This window comes from Schistocerca gregaria, chromosome 5 (assembly GCF_023897955.1).
Source record: "Schistocerca gregaria isolate iqSchGreg1 chromosome 5, iqSchGreg1.2, whole genome shotgun sequence".
In the NCBI taxonomy this organism is placed as follows: Eukaryota; Metazoa; Arthropoda; class Insecta; order Orthoptera; family Acrididae; genus Schistocerca; species Schistocerca gregaria.
In genome coordinates, this window is record NC_064924.1 from 343,276,997 (window position 1) to 343,294,302 (window position 17,306).

Below are 17,306 nucleotides of genomic sequence, written 5' to 3' on the forward strand. Positions count from 1 at the left end.
CATGCTGATTTCCATTATTTTATTTTCAACAAAGAAATATTTACATGATTGTTTCAAGCTACTCTATGGAACTGTGTGCAAGAGGTTCTAAAGTGGACTCCACATAAACACACCAGACAAAAAAATTAGGTAACCCTCCTCCCCCACCCAGAGACAACACTCCAATACCACATAATACTGCCTATATGTCTTCATCTACATGTACATACGTCTCTACTCCGCAAGCCAACGTATGGTGTGTGGTGGATGGTATTTCTGGTACCACTAATTTGATCCTGGCTTCCCTGTTATGTTCACAAATGGTGTTTGGGAAGAATGATTGTTGGTAAACCTCCAAATTAGTTTTAATTTCTTGGATTTTATCATTGTCATTTTGAAAGACAAATTTGGGAGGAAGTAATATGTTGCCCAACTTTCCCGGGATGTGCCCTTCTCAGAATTTAAGTAGTAAACTTCTCCATGATGATCAATGCCTCTCTTCTAGTATCTGCCATTAGAGTCTATTGAACATTTCCAGAACACTCCCATGCTGACTAAATAATCCTGAAACAAAACACGCTCATTGGATCTTGTCTATCTCTTCTATTAATCCAACCTGGTGAAGGTTCCTGAAATAAGTAGGTTGGGCTTTTAATAATTCTCACACCAAGCATAATTTCACATAAGTTATTCAGTGTAGATCTTATGGAATTTCCACGAGTCACTTGAGTGTTTGGACATATAATAGTTAACACTTGTTGGACAGTGGTGGACTTTGAATAACTTTGGTAGTTTACTAGAACTACTTTGTAGTTAACATGGTATACTTCCCTTTCCTATAAATTTGAGAAATATTGGTTATAATTCAGTCACCAAAAGAAATTAATAAATTTTATGTATTTTAAGTCTGAAGACAAGTGAGTTGAGAACATTATTTGAATTTTATCATGTCATATATCAGTCCTGCCTGCATTCTGTATAATTTATGAGGATTAACAGGGTAATGTGACAGATGCTTAGTTGACCCCTAGACAGTAAATGAGGCCAGAGAATTTAAAATGAACAATGCATCCAGAAGCCTTCAATACAAAGCAACAGTTGTGTTAAGAATTTATCATATTGTCGTAACCATTTACAGTGTTCCGAAGTGATCAGTGTGCCCGTTTAAATGGATGGCCAATATTTTGTACAATGAGCTTATTTTTTCCCTCATGCCATGTTACCCCAGAATATGATGCCATAAGATAGTAATGAATTAAATATAGGAAAAGTTAAGTCAGTTGTTTGGAACTTTATCTTCTAAATCTGTTATTATCTACAATGAAAAAATGGCAGCACTCAGATAATGTTTAAGATGATCTGGATGATCTGTAACATGTGACTTGCAGCTGAGGTTCTTCTCAATATATAACCTAAGAATTTAAAATATTCTGTTCTATTGATTTACCCTCATGCATTATTTCTAATAGTGTGGTCGGGCCTCGGGCAATATTGAATTGCTGCATGTAGTGTCGTGTTATCCAAGTTCAGTGACAGTCTATCTGCAGAGAACCATTTTTCAAAAAAAAATTAATTATGTTTACAGATTTTGAAGTTTCTCCATTAGCATTAGTTGTAATACTTGCATCATCAGCTAAGAGAACTATTTCTATCTCTCTGTTAAATCTTTTATATATAGCAAGAACAAGAGTGGAAGAAAACCAGTTACCAGCAAAATCTCTGATACTGTAATATGTTAGCTTCTGTATGAGATTACTATGAATTGCACAATCAGATACTTTTGGTAAGTCACAGAGAATATCAGTCAGCAGAAAATCATTTATATTTTTTGTAATCTGATGTGTGACTTGAAAAAAAGTGTTTTGTTCAGTGATCATTCAGAAGTATAGTTATATGATAAGTATCTTATTTTGAAATAGTCATGTTGTAGTTCTTGTGCATATAATGTCCACCCCGGCAGCTGAGTGGTCAGCGCAACGGAATGCCATGCTAAGGGGCCTGGGTTTGATTCCCGGCTGGTTCGGAGATTTTCTTCACTCAGGGACTGGGTGTTCTGTTGTCTTCATCATCGTCATCTCATCCCCATTGACGCACAGGTTGCCGAAGTGGTATCAACTCTAAAGACTTGCACCAGGTGATCGTCTACCCAAAGGCAGGCCCTAGCCTCACGACATTTCGTTTTTGTGGACATAATAATTTCCATTACCTTCAACTCTCCATTCAAATCCTCAGAGACATCCCATGAAGTGATGTTTAAAAATGGTGGCTATTCGACTTCTATCATTTATTATATGGCTGTTATCTTTATTAGCATAGTCCTCAATTCCTTAGCAGATTTTCCAATTTCTCTTTTAGTTATTGCTTATATATTTATTTTTATTGCCTGAATTAGTGATTTCAGACATTATACAGAAGTTTTTGATCTCACAGCACATCGTGAAATCTTCCTTAACTTCACTGTTTGCCCTGTCAATTATGTATAGTTTTCTTTTCCTTACTTGTGATAGTTTTGATTTTGCAATCCAACGTGTTTTTGATTTCTTAAGAATGCTGTCTTCCTATGAACGATAGACCTTGCTGAGATGGAGTGGTTTGCGTGTTTCAGTGATACAGACAGTGCTGTCATAGGTGCAACATCAAAGGAGGGAGAGATCAGACCGACCTAGGGTTCCTGAAGAGGGGCAGCAGCCTTTTCAGTAGCCACAGGAGTCACAGTCTGGATGATTGATCTATTCTTGCAGCATTGGTCAGTGTGACTTAGCTGTGCTGGTACTGTAAACAGTGATAGGAAGAGCAACCTATAGCCATTATTTTTCCATAGGACATGCAGCTGTACAGCATTGTTAAATGGTGATTTCATCCTCTTGGGTAAAATATTCCAGAGCTAAAATGTCACCCCCTCAAATCTGCAGGCAGGGACTACTCAGAGCGTGTCATTATCAGGAAAAACAAACTTGTATTCTACAGGTCAGAGCATGGAGTGTTAGGTCCCTTAATCATGAAGCTATGCTAGAGAACTTAAAAAGGGAAATGGATCGGTTGAAATTAGATATAGTAGGAATTAGTGAAATTCTCTGGCAGGAAGAACAGGACTTCTGGTCAGGTGAGTATTGGGTTATAAAGAGATCAAATACACTTAATTCAAGATTAAGACTTATTGATTAACAAACTAGGAATGCAGATAAGCTATTATAAACAATATATTTAATGCATTATCTTAACAAAGGTAGATATGAAGTCGACACCCACCACAATATTATATGCCACGCATTATATGCCAACTAGCTTCATTAATGATGAAGAGATTGAACGAATGTGTGATGAGATAAGAGAAAATATTCAGATAATTAAGGTAGGCAAAAATTTAATTGTGATGGGAGGTTGGAATTTGGTAGTAGGAAAAGGAAGAAAAGGAAGAATAGTACTGGAACATGGATGGGGGACAGGAATCAAAGAGGAAGTTACTTGGTAATATTATGCACAGAGCATATTTTAATTTGATTGTAAAAACAGTCATAGGTCAGTCCACCACTATGGAATGGAATAGTTTTCATATATTTTAATAGTTGCTAATACTTGATTTAAGGATCATAAAAACTTTTTATGTATCTGTTTCACGAATAGCAGTTAATCTTAAAAATTGCTATTGTCATATTATCATGGTAGTTGTTTGATGCCTCGTTGATGGATAGTTTTAATTCTGTTTATAGGTTATGTTTAAGAAGCCTAGTGAACACAGTTCAGGTTACGGAGAGTTTCATCCAGACCCAGAATTTCGTAAGATTGTTTTTGCAGAAGATTACACAACTAAAAATGGTAACTGTGAAGAAAAATTGAGGCCACGAATAAATAATGAACCAGCGCCTGCATGGAAAGCACCTGAAGAAAATGGAACTAGACTTGGTGAGTTTTTATCTACCATGCAAATATTTCTTTATCAGACTCATTTGTTGTGGTATGTGCTATACATGTATGTGAGATTAAATTGAAAAGTTTTTTTTCTCTCATGCATCAGGATGGAAAGAGAGGGATACAAGTGAGTACAATTTACATTCAGTTCCTTTAATTAAAGTCTTATCTTAAATTTTACTTGCATACTTATCAACTCATTGTTGTAATAAGGGGATAGTAAGTCATGATAGACTCACTGCCTTCAGTCCTGTTATATTTGCAGATCTCACAATCAAGCAAAACTTTTATACTCTCTCTCTCTCTCTCTCTCTCTCTCTCTCTCTCTCTCACACACACACACACACACACACACACACACACACACACACACACACTCAGCAACAGTAACTTGTTAATGTAACATCACAAAATGTAGAATGTTTGACAAACACTATGTTCTTGTAGTTTCATAGCTTTACCAATTGAATGTTCCATTTGATACAGTTAACTAAGCATTTTATCTTATTTCTTCACGTTTACAATGGTACTGCACAGTGTCCCTGGGTATTATTCAAAAGAGTTTTACCATATATAAAATCATTCTGCTGACAGATCAGGAGACCAACTGGGTAACTGAAGTGTTTCGGGGGTAATGTTGATGTATATTAGTCCATCTAGTTTAGCAATGTTGTGTATTATTTGACTGTCAAGGACTCAGAAGCACATTTCCCGGAATCTATTGTCTTCGTCAGGAAGTAAGCAGCATACCACATCTGGAGCTCTGTGTGACAAATAAATACCCATTAGAACAAAAAAACTGTACAGAGTAACCATTACTCTGTGATTTACTGCAGTGATGTATTGGCTGTGAACACAGAACAGAAATCTCCATTCAGAATATGTCCACATTTTTCAAGTGGACATAGTTGGTTTACTTTCAATGATTGGGTCATTAATGAATGCATAATAGATATTTCTAAAGTAACATCCATCACAGAACTGGTACATCATTGTTTGTGAGTAAAGAGGGAGCCCCGTGGCCACTTGCCAGGCAACTGTCTAAAAGGGTGTGTAAAAGACAGAATGACTTGAACAAGTAATGTTCTTTTACCCTTATCTATAAGGGTAAGACCTTTTCAGTGAAACTGTTAGACAGGTGCAGTATTTATTCACATTCTTGTGCAAATTGCAAAGTCTTAGGTGATCTCCCCCCCCCCCCCCCCCCCTCCACCCTCTCACACACATGCCTGTGTGCTTGCGGCTTGTGTGCTCACACACATACCCACACCTGGGCCGATACATTGTGCTGGCTGATTGTGTTTATAGCCGGTACAATGTAGCTGCAGATGCATAGGATTCATCCAAAAGCTAGAAAAGTTTGGTGATTTATCTGGTAACAAATATGCAACCATGTTGCATATATATTAGAGATAAATCAACAATTTAAATCAAAGTCACAGTTTGTCATCCACAAAACATGTAATGAAATTAGAAAAGTTTTCATTCTCTTTTGTGTGCATACCAACACCTCAATGCTTCTGCTATTTGGTGAATTTTATCCTTTAGTGTCATATTAGTTACAGAACTCTCATTATTCTTAAATTACATGTCAAGTGTATAAAATTAAAGCAGTTCTCTTTCTTTGTAGTATCAAGAGTTTGTGTTTCAATTTATAACGATCTGTATTTTTTATAAGAAATTTGCGGTCACCAGCAAGACAAATATACTTTTAATTGTGAGTGCTGACACAATCCTACATGTTTGGCGATGATAAAAAATTTCCAGATTTTTATGCATGGCATCAGATTGTATCTAAATTTGTCTTTGGTTGGTTAAATTACTCTTTATTTACTAATATGCTGATGAATTTATACCATGACTTAATTGGGAATGCTAATTTACACTCAAGGGGGGGGGGGGGGGGTTGTAATTTACATAACTAAAATCTGAAAATTACTGTATACAAATTCGTTGTGGGTGACAGGAAGTCTCATCACATTGATCACAAAATTGTTAGATGCAGAGCAATCATAAATCGGAATTAGAAAGAAACAGATTCACAAGGCAGAAATGTAGATTCTGGGAATTTATATGAGAACAGGGATGAATACCAGATTAAACTAGGTATTAAATGTAGCATCTTAAAAAAATGCATGTTATACAGATGTAGGTGAAAGGACAAATAATGTAACAAAAGTACTTGGGAAAACAAGGAAATGAGGTTACAGTGTTAAAAGTTCAAAGAATGAAAAGGGAAAGAAAATCTTATCTGTGCCAAGGCAACTATTAAAGACAAGCTGAAAGTTTGAAGCAAAAATAACAATATTGCACAATATTTTGAATGTAACAAAAATGTACATTCATGTAGTATGGAAAGTTCTGTAAAAAATAAAAAATAAACGAGTAAGAGTAACAACTCACCGAATATTAGAGATGTTGAATCATTGACAAGCATATAAAAACCGCTGAAAACTTTGCTAGCTTTCAGATGAATCCCTTTTCGAACTAGAGAAAAACAACACACACACACACACACACACACACACACACACACACACATTGTGCTAGCTGAGTACACAATGGTGGGACTGCAGTTCTGCAGGTAGAATGGCGTGAGGATTCGTGCTGGGTGGAGTGGATGAGGCACAAAAGGAGGTGGAGAATGGGAGGAAGGGTGGAGGGACCATGGATGATGGCTCGGAGGAAGAGAAAGTGATAATTAGAGGCATCAGTTGCATTGGATAGGAATTTAAACACCCTGAAAGACACTCCATAACTGGTGTGTTCATGCAGCACACAACAATGATGACAAAATGAGGAGGAATGGGATGGGAAGGAATGACAGAAGATAGGAAGGAGAGACTGAGGAAGAGGATTTGACAGTATGAGTGAAGTCGAGGTTCTGGGGTGGGTTGGAGTTGGTTATGGGGTAATGTTTAACAGAAATTGAGGCCAAGAGGATTATGATGTATTCACAAACTTCTACTTATGATTGTTAAACTGGATCACAAAGTGTGATCAGCAGAAAATCTCGTGCGTGTGACTTGTATTGATAGAAATAAACTGTGAGACCACTGTGAACATATGGTTAAAATTTGTATGAAACTACCAGTAGTGGTAATAAGAAAGTCATGGCAGCCAATCAAATGGACAGTAGGTGTGTTTTTTATGTATTGCCACCATATATCTACAGGCCACTCATGTGTCTGTAAAAGTGGATTTAATTGGGAGTTTTGAATTATATCCTATTAATTCTCAATGATTGGTCCATTTGTGTTTGTTCAGTGACATATTTGCAAATGGAAAGAACAGTGCAAGTGGTATTTGATGTATTTTACCCACTATGTAATATTCTGTTGCTGTAGAGAAGATATGCACTGGATTGAGGGGAAGCTGTCACACATTCAGCCATTATTATTGTCCAATTTCAAACTAAATTCAACCAATAGCAAGCTATGTTGCCACGGCGTGTGTAACTATACCTTGACTGATTTCTGTCCAGACGTATTAATATGGTAGCTATAAAAAACATACAGTAAAATATTTGCAGCAATGTTCTAAATCTGCTTGAGAAAAATTTAGATTGTTTTTCATTGCCTCCAGATGAGAAATTTTATCCCATGGTATCCTGACTTGTGTTCTCTTCAGCTCACTACGTCAAAAGTATTAAACCTTGCTGTGAACAGCATGTCAAAATATTGAAATTCGTCTCACATTATTAGTCCTCTAGTCCTTTAGTTCGGCCATATGACATCATATGAAGTCAGGGAGGCTGGCTGGCACACCAACCCTTGTTGTCAATCTGCTGGGTGGATTTTTGAAACTTTTTGCTTTTTTTTAGAGGGGGGATGGGGGTCATTCCTTTATTGGGGGTAAGAGGCTGATGTGAAACTGACAGAAGGAAAAGATAAATAGCCCCAATGTGCAAGGTAGGAATTGAAGCTAGCTACGGAGTATATAATAATTTGTTATATTCAATCAATGTATCAAAGTTGAGAGTGAAAACTGCAAAGATATCATTCAAGTGCAGGTGAATATGAAATACAAAAGAAATGAGAGAGTTTGGAGTGACGTGATAAGTGAGAATGGAGTTAAAATGTTGTTAATGTTCCAGTAATTCTGTTCAACTTAGTGACTTTCTAAATTATTGTGTGAAAACAACTCTTATTTACTTTGATACACAAAAAGCAGTCTATCGGGTGCATATAAATGTGTTAGTTAAGTTTGTATAATTACTGAATCAGATTGCATATTTGACATACCAGTCCAGAATTAATCTGTTTTAGTATAGAAAATTATGTTGGACATTTCCAACTGTTAGTGAGCTAGACTACTCAACTTTTCAGGTCAGGAAACTGTGCAGCTAATGACATTAGATTATTATTTTTTTCTTACTGTCTGAGTTGTTGATATTCTCTTTTACCATATTTGCTGTGTGTTATAAACATTACCTGAATGTCCTGTGACTATTATTATTTCTCATATGAATCATTTGTTTTATACTTCTGAACAGCTTTTAACCCATTCCTTCTTCAGCAAAATCAGTGAACAGTTGCATTATGTCCAGTATTTGACATAAACCTTATAAACTTGTATGTTGCCAAAGCTGGAGGAGACCTGGATGGAATTGCTGTACTGATCTGTTTAATGTTAACACTGGAGGCTTGGTTTTAAAAATGGAAATTTGTAGGACCTGTAGATTAATTCTCAGATCTCTTTCAGCTCACCATAAGCTGTCCACATTTGAGTTATGTGAGATGTCCATCTTTCTTGTTTCTTATGAGGGCATGCATGAGTTTTGCTGGCAAGCCAATGTCCCATTGAAGAATCCAAGTGAAAGTTGATGTTAAACAAATTTTAATGCTAAGCAAAAGTTAATGCTTTGCCATTGTGTTTCAAAAGAAGTATGACACAAATTTAGTTTCCTGTCTAAGAAAGTAATATTAAAGGAGAAACACCATCGTATGACTCCTACAGTAAAGAATTATTGGCTCTTCACTATAGTCCTGTTTTGGAAATCATCTAGGAATAAAGGTGCAGTGGCAGGTTACTATGGTCTGTCTTTCAGGGGATCTAGAGATTGATCACCTGCGCAAGCGGCTTGAGGAGACAGAAGCAGCCATGGAGAGGATTGTAGCTCAGATGGGTTCAGTTCCTCTTCCCTTGCATTCCTCATCAGGCATGTGTTTGGGTTCATTTCATGCCAAGGTTAGGGCAGTATGCTCATATCCACAGCTTGGTGGCTTGCATGGCATTTTGATTTTTTATCGCATTTGCAGTTCATGTCATTGAAAATGTGTCCACTGCTAGAAATTCCAGGAAACATTGCTGTTTGTGTTTGTAGGTGCACCACTATGAACTTTCATACTTGAATAGAATATGATCACATTTTGTACAGCTTAGAAAAGATGTGAATATCAAGAGCTGAAAATAAATGTATTAACAGCTATCACTCATGAAGTTAGAGCAAGATTGTTACGTATCAAGCAAGAAATTTCTGAAAATGGTGTGCAAAATAGAAACAGCAATGTCAAAACATCAGTAATGTGGTTTAGATACATACCCTGTAAATATAGATTTGTGAAATTATTAATTGTATCCACTGTCACAGACAAGAATTCTTGAGACCTGAATCTTGTGGCAGTAATGATTGGAAGTTTCTTTGCTGCAATTTATCTCTCATTTACCCTCTTTTGACCTACTTCTTTCGTAGTTATGACAGCAATCACAGGATTAATAGCTGAAGTGGATCTTCAAAGAGAGATTCTAGAAAAGCGAGCTGGAACACAAAACAGTTCTCTGTCAGAAAAGAAGGTACTGTGTAATGACACTGTTGGCATTTGTCAAGTGTCCTGCATGGCTAAGTAGCTTTACAACCAAGTAACAATGAGCAGTGTGGGTGTGAGCTATAATGAGATGAAGAACTACATTTTTTTCATACTCTTGTTATTGAAATTATTTTAGTTCTGGATAACACTTTTAATGTGTTTAATGTATGTATACCAGTTAATTAAATGACAATTAATGTGCAGATTTCAGATATAATCATGCAGAAGTTTAACTGAGAGACGATGTAGTGACTTTCATCAAGTCATTACTTAGATGTAGGACTTTTCCTAACAAAATAAAATTTTTTGCAAAAATAAATGTTATATTTATAAACTTGTGTTTTTTCTTGTTATAATAGTTATTTATAATTTATTCTGAAAAGTGACTTCGTCATTAGTTTACAAAAGTTTTCTAATGTGTTACTAGTAACTGGAATTGCAGTCAATTGAATGCTGTGATCTTACAACTGTTGTCATTAGGGGAAATATCAGACATTTGGAGCCACACATTGTCTTCAGTCTCTTTACTTTATGAGACAGGGACATGCCACCATAAAACAACTGTCCAATTTTCTGTTTCTGATTTATGCTCAGTTTGACAAAAAAACACTTTGGAATAAACACTCAATCTCACACACATTACACTAAACATGATTGCTCATCAACTTACCAATTGACAAATCAATAACAACTAAAGCTAGGACTCAGACCATTATTATTCATCTTACTTCTCATTCTCATTGAGTGGAGCTTTGGAATTTTATGTGCATCAGCTTTTTAAATCTTCTTCATGGTGGTATCTGAGTGTACACAGTGCTGCCATCATCTTCTTAGCATCTCTTATTAAAAAAGAGAAATCTGCTGCTATACTTTAATTTCCCCAGTCACCACAACTTAGTCCCCCTGGTCTCTTGTACTAGGAGTTGAACAAATCATTATGAGGAGGGCTATGCGAGAGGCTTTCAATGAATTCGAAAGTAACGTTCTATGTACTGACTTGGCAGAAAATCCTAAGAAATTTTGGTCCTATGTCAAAGCGGTAGGTGGATCAAAACAAAATGTCCAGACACTCTGTGACCAAAATGGTACTGAAACAGAGGATGACAGACTAAAGGCCGAATTACTAAATGTCTTCTTCCAAAGCTGTTTCACAGAGGAAGACTGCACTGTGCTTCCTTCTCTAGATTGTCGCACAGTTGACAAAATGGTAGATATCGAAGTAGACGACAGAGGGATAGAGAAACAATTAAAATCGCTCAAAAGAGGAAAGGCCGCTGGTCCTGATGGGATACCAGTTCGATTTTACACAGAGTACGCGAAGGAACTTGCCCCCCTTCTTGCAGCGGTGTACCGTAGGTCTCTAGAAGAGCGAAGCGTTCCAAAGGATTGGAAAAGGGCACAAGTCATCCCCGTTCTCAAGAAGGGACGTCGAACAGATGTGCAGAACTATAGACCTATATCTCTAACGTCGATCAGTTGTAGAATTTTGGAACACGTATTATGTTCGAGTATAATGTCTTTTCTGGAGACTAGAAATCTACTCTGTAGGAATCAGCATGGGTTTCGAAAAAGACGATCGTGTGAAACCCAGCTCGCGCTATTCGTCCACGAGACTCAGAGGGCCTTAGACACGGGTTCACAGGTAGATGCCGTGTTTCTTGACTTCCGCAAGGCGTTTGACACAGTTCCCCATAGTCGTTTAATGAACAAAGTAAGAGCATACGGACTATCAGATCAATTGTGTGATTGGATTGAGGAGTTCCTAGATAACAGAACGCAGCACGTCATTCTCAATGGAGAGAAGTCTTCCGAAGTAAGAGTGATTTCAGGTGTGCCGCAGGGGAGTGTCATAGGACCATTGCTATTCACAATATACATAAATGACCTGGTGGATGACATCGGAAGTTCACTGAGGCTTTTTGCAGATGATGCTGTGGTGTATCGAGAGGTTGCAACAATGAAAAATTGTACTGAAATGCTGGAGGATCTGCAGCGAATTGACGCATGGTGCACGGAATGGCAATTGAATCTCAATGTAGCGAAGTGTAATGTGATGCGAATACATAGAAAGATAGGTCCCTTATCATTTAGCTACAAAATAGCAGGTCAGCAACTGGAAGCAGTTAATTCCATAAATTATCTGGGAGTACGCATTAGGAGTGATTTAAAATGGAATGATCATATAAAGTTGATCGTCGGTAAAGCAGATGCCAGACTGAGATTCATTGGAAGAATCCTAAGGAAATGCAATCCGACAACAAAGGAAGTAGGTTACAGTACGCTTGTTCGCCCAATGCTTGAATACTGCTCAGCAGTGTGGGATCCGCACCAGGTAGGGTTGATAGAAGAGATAGAGAAGATCCAACGGAGAGCAGCGCGCTTCGTTACAGGATCATTTAGTAATTGCGAAAGCGTTACGGAGATGATAGATAAACTCCAGTGGAAGACTCTGCAGGAGAGACGCTCAGTAGCTCGGTACGGGCTTTTGTTGAAGTTTCGAGAACATACCTTCACCGAAGAGTCAAGCAGTATATTGCTCCCTCCTACGTATATCTCGCGAAGAGACCATGAGGATAAAATCAGAGAGATTAGAGCCCACACAGAAGCATACCGACAATCCTTCTTTCCACGTACAATACGAGACTGGAATAGAAGGGAGAACCGATAGAGGTACTCAGGGTACCCTCCGCCACACACCGTCAGGTGGCTTGCGGAGTACGGATGTAGATGTAGATGTAGATTGGAAGGCCACTGACATGTTAGATTACTGTTGCAATCACAGTGAGAGTAAAATGGAATTCCATTTCATGGGGAAAATAAAGATGGCTAGAGCCATGGTCAGATGAACAGGGTAGGAGTGGATGAACATTCTCATTATGAAGCAAACTGTCTTAATCCTTCACCCCTCTTTCTGTTTGTACCAAATTTTTTCCACTAGTTTCCTCCAAGCATCATAATAGAACAATTCGAAAACACAAACTTTAATTCTTTGTGGATTGTTCTATGATTTTTAACAACAATTACATAATGTTGCTTTGAAATTTCCTTTATTCACTTTATCCCCCAGAAAGCACAGAATTTACTATGGCAATAGTTATTTCAGTTCATATGCTAAAATGTGTTAGCATGTCCCATGTGACAACCCAAAAATACTACATCCAATGCACACTACCTGCTTCCTGACATTGTAGTCTGATTTGAAATTGTGGGACAATTGTAACACGATAGTTTCTTACCTAAAGCAAGATAACCGTGTGCTTCATCTGCTGATAGAACAATTCAACATAGTAATTCATGTATAGAGTTTTAACACAATATCAGTGTGTTGTAAATAGTGGTAATATTGAATGTCCGTAGTTTTCTTTAAGAAAGGTAATATTAAAATATTTTGTACATGACCCATAAAGTGACATATCTCTAATCACAAGTGAATGTAGAACCATTTTCTGACTACATAGGCTCTCCAAGGATGTGAAAAGAGTTCCACTTATTTTACATTCATCAAATCTGTAATTTACAGTTTGGATCATCAGAATGTAATGCAAACACAGAACTGTAATTTACATTTAGAATCCTCTCTTGTGAATATAATGCAGAAGTTTCCAAAGTATGATCACAGTTTTGATTTCATATTATGTGTTACAATAAATTACTCACAATTGGTAGTACCCAAGATACCTGTTCCATAGATGTGCTCATATTGTTTGAAAATTTAGAATTGCTTTCTTCTGTATTTCATCTTAAGTAGATATCACAGGTTGAGTGTGTTTCTGTATATTAACCACAAATCTGTTGTGTGAAGTTTCGTTATGATGTGCTAAATAGTAAATGTTGAAACGTCCTGGCAGATTAAAACTGTGTGCGTGACCGTGACTCAAACTCGGGATCTATGCCTTTCGCGGGCCATCTGAGCTACCCTAGTACGATTCACAACCAATCCTCACAGTCTTAATTCTGCCAGTACCTTGTCTCCTACCTTCCAAACTTCACAGAAGCTCTCCTGTGAACCTTGCAGAACTAGCACTCTTGGAACAAACGATATTGCAGAGAGATGGCTTTGCCACAGCCTGGCGGAAGTTTCCAGAATTTTGTTTCTCCACAGTATCCTTTCTTCCAGGAGTGCTAGTCCTGCAAGATTTTCAGGAGAGCTTCTGTGAGGTTTGGGAACTAGGAGATAAGATCCTGGCAGAATTAAGGCTATGAGGATGGCTCGTGAGTCGTTTGGACAGCTCAGATGGTAGAGCACTTGCCCGCAAAAGGCAAAGGTCCTGAGTTCGAGTCTTGGTCCGACACAATCTGCCAGGAGGTTTCATATCAGTGCACATTCCACTGAAGAGTGAAAATTTCATTGTAGTAAATGTTGTTTGCTTATGTGCGTCCTATTTGTTTTTCTTTCCTTCTGATATTTCATTAGTAACCATTTTTATCCCACTGTTCAAATTATCTGGAAATAAAAACAGTTTATGTTAAATAAAATAATTTCCAGTTTGGTTTGTCCTATCAGCACTAGAGGTCATAAAATATACGTATAATTCAAGCAGTAATTGCTAAATTTTAAACTAGTATATGCAGCCTAACAAAAGAAATGAAACACCCAGTAGGGGCACTGTAAACAAAATGAAACTTCATAAGTTGTATGGTTGTACGATGTTACTTCAGTGATTACAAATTCGAGCCAAATTTACAAAGAACTTGGCAATATGAGCCCACTTACTTGTATAACATTGCAATCCCTCCTGCCTGGATGCATGCACCGATTCAGTTGGGATGTGTGCCATAAAGTTATTGTATACTCTCCAGAGCCAAAGTGAACCTCAACCATTGTAACTGGATTTTGATTTGAAATTACCTAATAAATGCTATTTTCTAGTCAGTTGAACGCAGATGAACTGTTTTATGAGGTATAGTTTGGAAAATCTTTATTTACTGAATATAAATATCAAAAGGCTTCATCCTTAAATTTGTATGTCTAATCATTTACAAACAAACAAAAATTTAAGTGTTAATTTTGCCAAAAAAAGAGAAGTTATTTATTCTGGTCCCTAGTGATTACTGTTTTACATACACTACTAAATGGAAAAATTGCAGTACCAAAAATAAGGGATCAGAGTACTATGAAATTTGTATCATATATTTTACTAATAAGAATATAGGAAAACAATTGTACTTACAACTTATTATTCAGTGGCACTAGTTCCGTATTTTTGTGGTGCCTCCACATCCTGCAGTAAGATTTTATGTAATGTATTGGTTAACTTTGAGAGAATGTGAAATCTGTAGCAACCAGTTTCATTAATGATACCACAGTGTGGTCACACTATCACACCTGTTGTTCCTAATTTGTAATGATCGATAATGCTTACTTATCATTACCTTGTGCAGCAGATACCTCAGATTAGAATGTACTCGTGAACATATTCTATGGTGTATGAGTTTCAATCAGAAATATTGGTAATGTTAAAGTTATGATGGTCATTATATATGTTTTACATGATACCAAGTTAATGCATACAGTTTCATAGTCAAACTTAATGTTAGAAAACTGTCCAAACCTTTCCTTCATATGAAAAGGAAAATTCTATAAGAAATTTGTGAAATTCACAAATAGTCAGAGGGACTGGCCAGTAATTGAATTCATGAGGTGGAATTCCAGGCACATGTGGTATAAACTCACAGATCATAAAAAGGTACCAAATTTTAGAACAATTTGTTCCTTCTACAGGGGAGAATAGGGAAACAGTTGAGAAAGAAGGGAGACAAGAGGGACAGATCACTCAGATTCTCTGCACCTCCCACTCTGTCAGCTAGTTCTCTTTTCTCCTCTGAGGAAATGTTCTTTGGCTGTGAAAGTTAGCTGTGCTGTTATTTATTTATTTATTTATTTATTTATGTGTGCATCTATTGGCTTTGTTGGAGTTGCACCTCCTGAAGATAAGAATTGGTCTGCTTATATACTTACATGTAATTAAGCCTTGTTACTTGTTAATAGTTTTAACTGAATCAAGTCATCAAGATGAAAATATTATGTAGCACTGTAAGAGATGATTTTGATTGTTTTCTAAAGAAAATATGTTTTTTTGCCAACCATTACATATTCCAGTAGTGATGCTGCCTAAAAAATTTAAAATTTTTAGTACAGGGCATGTTCAGAAGGTAGGTGTACAAGATTTTTACATTCTTTTTAGAAAAATTGTACTTGAAAAATTACAGGATATTGTGGGTATACTTGTTGACTATTTTTGCACATAATTGCAATCCCATTCAGTACATGTGATGAGCTGTGGCACAAGCTTCTTTATGACCTCCTCAAAGAATTCTCCCGTCAGATCCTTCCCCCACTTCAGAACCTCTCATCGATTGAAAATTTATTCTTGTGTGCCTTCAGGGAGAAGAAAAGGATGATAATCTGCAGGTGCCAAGTCAAGGGAACATGGTGGGTGGTTCAAAACATCCTAGGACGCATTGGTGGCTAAAAGGCTATGTGAAGATGGGCATTGCCTTGCAACAAGTGCACTCCTCTTGTCAGCATATCCCTCATTTTGTTTTGAATACTCCTTTTAAGATGTTTCAGGGTCTCACAATATAGTTGTGCATTGATGTTTTCCCCCTGATGCAAAAATTCAACCAAAATGATGCCTTTCCAGCCTCAAAACACATAGGCCATGATTTTTTTGATCAGAACTATGGTTTTGAATTTTTTGGCAGATGGAGAATTGGTGTGATGCCTCAGGCATGTAATGAGTCACAATAGAGCTCAGAAAATCCTCACCTTCCAATTTAATTTGCTCAAGAAACTGGCATGCACTATTGACTTTATTCTTCTTGTGCTCCTCTGTCAGGTATTTTGCGACCCATCTTGCACACTGTTTCCAATATTCCAACATTTCTGTGAGTGTCTCATATAAAAGAGTTTCAGAGAGTTGTGTGAACATTGCAGAAATTTCATCCATTTTTTGCACCAACTCAAGTCAAAATAGTAGGTCTTCTAACCCTCTGTTCATCATGAACATTTGTTCTGCCTCCACTAAACTCTCTACACCATGTTAACACACTCATTCTGTTCATAACATCTTTGCCACAAACCATTTTGATTCATAAAAAATTTCATTAAGTGCTATTCTTTCCATGATTAGGAAGTGGGTCACAGCATGTGGCTCACACATGGTGGGAATTTTTACCTACATCTTTTGTGCAGCTGGACACTATAACTAGAGTTTGTGTACTACCATGTTCTTGTGATGTTTGTTCTGGTCAGGGGATCCACTTCTACTACTCTGTGTTGCCAACCCTCAAAAAACAAAAGGCCACAACTTGTTACGGTTAGTGTACATGTACTTTCTGAACATGCCTCAATTTGTACTGGATAAATGGTAAGCATATCTGTGCCATCATATGTTGTAGGTCTATATTTTTTTAAGCCTTTACTGTTGAACATTATTTTTACACCTACCCTTTTATGTTTGCCTTCTCTTGACACTGGACAAAACAGGTTTCCTCAAAACAGTTGGAAGTGAGTCCCACTGCCTAAGTTTCAGTTTCAGAGAAAGAGAGAGAGCACCTCAAACTTGTTGGTTACCGGGATTGGTACAGTACCTTGAGTCCTTCCTG

The 17,306-nt window shown here is 37.2% G+C and overlaps 1 protein-coding gene across 15 annotated transcripts in view; it reads left to right on the forward strand.

The window, feature by feature from the left end:
• Nucleotides 1-17,306, forward strand: part of LOC126272912 (ABC transporter F family member 4) — a 202,419-nt gene that overhangs the window by 48,868 nt on the left and 136,245 nt on the right. For 4 of the 15 annotated variants that reach the window (XM_049976177.1, XM_049976192.1, XM_049976180.1 and 1 more), the window contains 3 exons: nucleotides 3,690-3,882; nucleotides 3,995-4,015; nucleotides 8,939-9,078. In XM_049976177.1, the coding sequence (XP_049832134.1) occupies nucleotides 3,690-3,882; nucleotides 3,995-4,015; nucleotides 8,939-9,078 (354 nt within the window). Of the gene's footprint in view, nucleotides 1-3,689; nucleotides 3,883-3,994; nucleotides 4,016-8,938; nucleotides 9,079-9,583; nucleotides 9,685-17,306 lie in introns of all 15 variants that reach the window. The other 11 variants (XM_049976182.1, XM_049976179.1, XM_049976190.1 and 8 more) reach the window with 3 other exon arrangements.